At 50.8% G+C, this 6,520-nt stretch overlaps 1 protein-coding gene across 3 annotated transcripts in view; it reads left to right on the forward strand.

The window, feature by feature from the left end:
• The window catches only part of SALL4 (spalt like transcription factor 4), a 13,824-nt gene that overhangs the window by 3,109 nt on the left and 4,195 nt on the right, over positions 1 to 6,520 (forward strand). For 2 of the 3 annotated variants that reach the window (XM_031059119.1, XM_031059120.1), the window contains exon 2: positions 4,224 to 6,520. This exon is cut by the window's right edge and continues 130 nt beyond it. In XM_031059119.1, coding sequence (XP_030914979.1) covers positions 4,224 to 6,520 — 2,297 coding nt within the window. Of the gene's footprint in view, positions 1 to 35; positions 89 to 4,223 lie in introns of those variants that run through there. The other variant, XM_031059121.1, reaches the window with a different exon arrangement.

A 6,520-nucleotide genomic window follows, 5' to 3' on the forward strand; every position in this document is an offset into this window, starting at 1 on the left:
CGAGCCCTGCCCAACCCGGCCCTCCACCGACCGGCCCCGGCTCCGAGCACCGGGGGCTCCGAGCCCTGCCCAACCCGGCCCGAGCGGGGTGAGCCCTCGGGGGGCAGCGCCTCCGCTTTGCCCGCGGGTTTTAGCGCTTATTCCGCTCTTCACAAGCGCCTGTTCGCTGCGTTTTGTTCTGTCTTCGGCTGAATATCTCGCTTGAAGTTGTAGATAGGCCAAAGGGGGAATTAGTAAGTAGGTAATAAAATAATTGAAGCCTTGAGGGAGAGCCTGTAAGGACGTGAAATGGTGATTGTGGGGGTAACGCGTTTCTGCCTTGTTCTTGGGTAGAAAAACGCAGCTGATGAGTTCTATGTAAAAAGCATCGAGGCCTTTGGAATATCTCTGTAAGCTGTCATCATGTGTTTTACTTACTCTAAAAAGTGATTTTGTCACAGTTAAAATGCACTAAATGGTGTTTGAGAGTGTGAGAAGGGCGATTTGGGGCAGTTTAGAGCTTTTGGAAGCCCTGTCCTTTGGAGAAGGAGAAAAGCATCAGGGACCCTGAGAGCGACAGCGAGCTGATGGCAGAGGGTTCCTGTCTAGGAGTGGAGGGGTGGTAATCAATCCTCCCTGAGTTAATTTAAACCGCCGAGGTGCATGGTCTTTGTTAACCTTAAAGTAGTTGGTCAGATGTAGGCTGTGGGGAAAGTTCGCTCACCCAAGGTATCAAAACTCATGAATAAAAAAAAAGTGGATGGAAAAGCTTCTGTTTCATCTGAATTCAAGTGAAATAAAGTTGAGAAAAAAGTCACTAATGGCTTAGATGAGTGGTAGGCCAGCAGCACCCTTCTTGAAATCACATCAAACCAGATTTACTTCACTCCTTTTACTGTTTGCCTTAAAAAAAAATCATTTGAGCAGTGTGGATTTTATCAGCCTTCCTTGTTGATGACCGCCTTGTCCTACACAATAGTGGATTTTATCCATCCATTTGCCAGTGATTCAATCTAACCCCCCTGCTGGGTTTACTGCATTCTTCTAACTTATTGGATAACTAGATGCTGAGAGATAACATTCCTGAAATTCGGGGGTGGGGAGATAAAAAAACCACAGTAGAAGTCCTGTCCCTTGGAAGCCTTTGGAGAGGGTTAAGTGAAGTGCGGAGGAATTGTCGTGGCAGGGCAGTGCTGGGTAAATCCTCGGCAGTCGGTGGGCAGAGCTGCCCTCCTGGCATGGGGAGCCCCGAGTTCAGGCTGTTATTTCATTTGGGTGGGCAGAGCTGCCCTCCTGGCATGGGGAGCCCCGAGTTCAGGCTGTTATTTCATTTGGGTGGGCAGAGCTGCCCTCCTGGCATGAAAAACCCCGAGTTCAGGCTGTTATTTCATTTTGGTGGGCAGAGCTGCCCTCCTGGCATGAAAAACCCCGAGTTCAGGCTGTTATTTCATTTTGGTGGGCACTGCTGGGCTTGGACAGCTGAGGGGCTCTGATGGCAGCACTTGGGGCAGGGAGAGGAGGTTGTTACAAATCACGATGATTTTCACAGAAGCTGTTTGGTTTTTTACAGAAAGTCAATTGCTCCTTTGTTATTCCAGCTACTGTAAAATAACCCAGCGTCCTACTTGTGAATTTATCTAAAACCCTTTCTCTAAGGTAAAAAGGAAAACAATGCGCAACTTCCCTATTTGTCATGCAGCAAGTCGTTTCAAGCTCTGAATTGAATTTATGCAGAGTCCAGCTAATGCTTCACTGTCAGGGAAAGGAGAATGTGACAGGGCAGGGCTGCCAGGCTCTGCTGCCCAGCACAGGCACCCTCAGTGCCCTGGAGTCTCTTTCTCTGAGATGGCCACTGCTGCTCAGAACCAGGGAAGTCACCAGAGCTCCTCAGAATGATGAAAATGAGCCTGGGCTGTGCTGGAGATTGGGAAAGGGGCATTGAATTGAGTGTGATGTTATCAGCGCAGAAGTAGAAAAATAAGAAGTATTATCATGGGAAAGGAGATAAATGATCGGGTGCTTTGAAGCAGTTAAAGTTTGAGGACTTGTCTAGACATTATCCTGGAATATCTCCTTGGGGGTGGGCAGCATTGTTTGGTGCAGACATTTCTGTGCCACTGGAAAAAGTAAAAGCTGAGGTTATTTTTTATTATTTCGTGATGTGAAAACAGGGTTGTTCTGCCTGGGGGATGGGACTGGGAAAGCCCCAAACACTTAAAGGATTTGGAAGAGATTTTTATGTTTTAGTGTTCTATGAAATTCTGTTTTAGTATTTTGCGAAACAGGAAAGTAGTCAAAGACCTCTGAAGTCAGCATAGAGTAGTTCTGGAGGTTTATTATTTTATTTTAATCCAGGTACCTTCTTTCCAAGTATATCTGCTCAGACTGTAAAATGAGTTGAAAATAATCTGTTCTTGATCCTGGTTGACTCTGTTCACCCAGTTCTGAATTGTGCAGTAGTTGTACTTGTCTGCAGGCTGGGCTTCTCTGTGTGTTTTTAGAGTTAAATCAGCTTTAGAGACATCACTTTAATGATATCTGGGATGGGAAATGTGTGCTGCCATTCTTGTTTCTTTCACTTACAGGAGTTGTTTGGGCTGAAGGGGAAGTGTTTAATTTTCCCTGTTTAAATGGGAGGCATCCAAACATTTTTGATCGTAGCTGTGCTGAGAACTCCCTTCCTCCCCATTCAAGGACTTGTGCAGGTTTGGATTTATTGCTCTGCAGATCACAGCAGAACAGGCCTCTGATACTTGCGAATTTTTGTTATTGATCAAATGTTCATTTTTACAAGTAAACTTTCACATGCGCTTGGTGCCGCCCAGCATTAAACGGTTGAAGTTTGCTTTGTCGAGCGCACACAGTGCCCTTGTTGAGGTCAGAAATGGCAGGGGTTGCCATATCCTCCCTCAAGCAGGGCGATGTGCTCACGTTGTCCCCTGGACATGTCCCCTCCACGTTCAGGACACACCCAGGTGTGGTTTGGTCACACCTTGCACAAACCAAAGCCACGAGAAGCTCCTGAGCTTCACCTTGTGCCACCCTTGGGGGGGGCTGGGGCTGGAGCTGGGGGTCTGGGCAGGGCAGGACAGGGGGGACACCCTTCCCTGAACCCACTGCACCCCTGGCACCCCCCGAATGGGAGCAGGTCCGGGGGGAGCCCATGGGGGCTGCGATCCTGCCTGCTCCCCCTCGCTGGGAGGTTTTCCCTCCTGCCCTGAGCTCTGCCCCACCTCCAGCGGGCTGGGGGTTTGTTGTTTGAGGGATGGTGGCAAGGCTGAGCAAAAACATCCTGTTTTGGTTATAATTTCGCTAAACCTCTTGCAGTTCAGATATTTCCCCGATTTTTTTTTTTTCTGGTCCATGTACAAATTCTGCTCAGTCTGAGCCGTGCTGTGCTGGTGGTGGAAGGGCAGGAGGGGACTCTTGGCTTTCCCTGCCCCTTCCCAAAGAGGGTGAGTTGTGGGTACGGCTGACAGAGGCCTCCTGCGAGGTCAGAAATGCCTCGGTGTAGTTTTGTGAGCAGGACTTGCTACTTGCATTATTTTTTTAATAATCATAGGTATCAATGAAGGCGCATACTCGAGTGTCGAGTTCCTGGTTTAATCATTCTTTGCTACTGTGTCCATGTAGGGATTATTAGTGGGGTGGGTTTGCTTTCAAAGGATTTCAGAGCTAATATTGGCCTTGCTTTGCTGTTGTCAGCCCTCTTGGCTTGTAATTACTTTCATAATGGCAGAGCAAAACTCGTTTAGATCGGTACAGTAAGAATTGCTCAAAATCCCTGTGTTAACGATCTTCTATGAATTTTTGAGAGATGGTTAGCAAAGAATTAGAACCTGAAGTGTAAAGAGCAGATAACTCATGTGTGGTGTTTTGCTCGGTGCTTCAATGCCTCCTCTGTCCTGGTGTTCCTTTTAAGCTGTGTTGCAGGTGCTGCATTGCAGAACTGTTCCAGGGGATTTCTACCTGTATAAAGGGATTTGGAATGAATCTTTTTTCATTGAGCCTTGTGAGAGTTTTGTTAAAATATGTTTTTTCTTGTAAACTGAACTGAGATTAATATTTATTTTGGGTTGTGAAGGAATTGGCATCAAAACAAAGAGCAGAACTTCAGCTTGATCTGCAAACTTGATTCCAGTGTCTTGTACTTTAATTTGCAATTGGGGTGGAGGCAGTGATCTTAATAGTGAATGCTTGGTCTAAATCTGGCAATTAATAATGTGACTTTCTTTTATTTTAAGGGAGTCCACAAGACGTCCCAGGTGATAGAGATGGTGAAATGAGTTCCAAAAGGTGCCGCACGGAGGAAACCAAAATCTGTGAAAAATGCTGTGCAGAATTCTTCGTTCTCTCTGAATTCCTTGAGCATAAGAAAAATTGCACTAAAAATCCGCCTGTTCTAATCATGAACGACAGCGAGGGACCAGTCCCCCCTGAGAGCTTCTCCGAGGCTCCTCTGGGGACCTTCCCGAGCGACCGCATGGACGGCAGGGCGCGCAAGGACATTCAGGCCAAGGGCTGCACTGCCTCCGTGGAAAAGAGAGAAGGAAAAATGGATGCTGAGCCGGTAGGAGGAATGTACCTTAAAATAGAACCCCCCCTGACGCCTGCGGCCGCCGGCCTGAGCTATCTACCAAAACCCAAAGTACCAAACACTAACGTGACTTTGCAGACCATCCGTGGCACTAAGGTGGCCGTGAACCAGCGGACGTCGGACGCCATCTCCTCCTCGGCGGCCGGGTTCAACGCCATCCCCATGATCCTGGAGCAGCTGGTGTGCCTGCAGCAGCAGCAGCTCCAGCAGATCCAACTGACGGAGCAGATCCGCATCCAGATCGCCATGATGGCTCCCCACGCCCTGCACCCCTCCATAGCAGCTGCTACTGACCCGCTCAAGGCTCTGGGTGCCCACATGTCCCAGCAGCTCTCGGCTGCCGTGGCTTTAATCGGACAGAAAGCTGGGAGCCAGAGCCTATCACTGGAATCCTTGAAGCAAGGAAAACTACCTCATTCTAACACTGGCATTGCAGCCGCCAGCTCGCTGGCTGCTGGGCTCTCCTCCTCCTTCCCCCTGAAGCCAGAGGGGAGCCGAGGCCTGCCCGGCTCCATCTCTCAGTTCCCAAATCCTTTGCTACCTCAGTCCTCCGGCTCGGTCATCTTCCAGAACCCGCTTTCGGCCGTCTCGTCTGTGATGGATTCCTCAAAGAAGGGCAAGGGGAAGCCGCCCAACATCAGCGTGTCTGAAAGCAAACCGAACACGGAGGAGCCGTTCTTCAAACACAAGTGTAAATTCTGTGGGAAGGTCTTTGGCAACGACAGTGCCCTGCAGATCCACCTCCGCTCCCACACCGGGGAAAGGCCCTATAAGTGTAACATCTGTGGGAACCGCTTCACCACCAAAGGAAACCTCAAAGTGCATTTTCAGCGTCACAAAGACAAGTACCCCCACATAAAGATGAATCCTTACCCAGTTCCTGAGCACCTGGACAATGTTCCTACCAGCACTGGAATCCCGTACGGGATGTCTGTGCCACTGGATGAGTCCAACCTGATTGTGGACAGCAAACCTCTCCTAACAACGCTGCCTACCTCTGCGGCCAGCGGCGCACCTCAGGCCATCTCCAGCCTGGCAGGCATCAAGGAGGCTCTGCCTGGTACGTTCTCAAGTGAGCTGCAGTCGAGGCCCTCTCCTGAAAGCGAGGGTGGCTCCTCCTCATCGGGGGCGGTCGGCCACGAGTCGGGAACGGAGCAGAGCTTGAGCTCACCACAAGCTGCCTGCAGCGTGAGCATCTTCCACGTAGGTGGGTCGAACGAGCAGGGCTCAGAGACATCCAAGCTCCAGCAGCTGGTTGAAAATATTGACAAGTCCACTTCTGACCCCAACGAGTGCCTGATCTGTCACAGAGTGCTGAGCTGCCAGAGCTCGCTGAAGATGCATTACCGCACCCACACTGGGGAGAGGCCGTTCAAGTGCAAGATCTGTGGCCGTGCCTTCTCCACTAAAGGGAACCTCAAAACCCACTATGGTGTCCACAGGGCCAACACCCCCTTGAAGATGCAGCACTCGTGTCCCATTTGCCAGAAGAAGTTTACAAATGCCGTGGTGCTGCAGCAGCACATCCGCATGCACATGGGCGGGCAGATCCCCAACACCCCCATGCCAGAGCCCCCCTGTGACACTGAGGGGGAGCCTGCCCTGCCCGAGAAGAACGGAGACATCGGGCGCCCAGAGGAGATCGTGGAAAGCATCGACATGGAAGACGACATGGACTCTCAGGATGGCCCCAGGAGCTCCTCCAAACCTCCCACTCCCTATGATGCACAATCAGAGGTGGCCGCTGCCTTCTCTGGGGTTGCAGCGCTGGAGAACCAGATGAAGATGGTGGCCTCCTCGCTGAGCTTGCAGCGGCAGAGCAGTCTGAAGTCCAGCGACAACGGCTCGGCCGAGAGCGATGGCATGACCAACGACTCGTCCTCGGTGGTGGGTGACGCCGACTACCAGAACGGCCGGAGCCCCGCCGCCCCCCAGGCCGCCCCG

Source organism: Geospiza fortis, unplaced genomic scaffold (assembly GCF_000277835.1).
Source record: "Geospiza fortis unplaced genomic scaffold, GeoFor_1.0 scaffold361, whole genome shotgun sequence".
NCBI lineage: Eukaryota > Metazoa > Chordata > Aves > Passeriformes > Thraupidae > Geospiza > Geospiza fortis.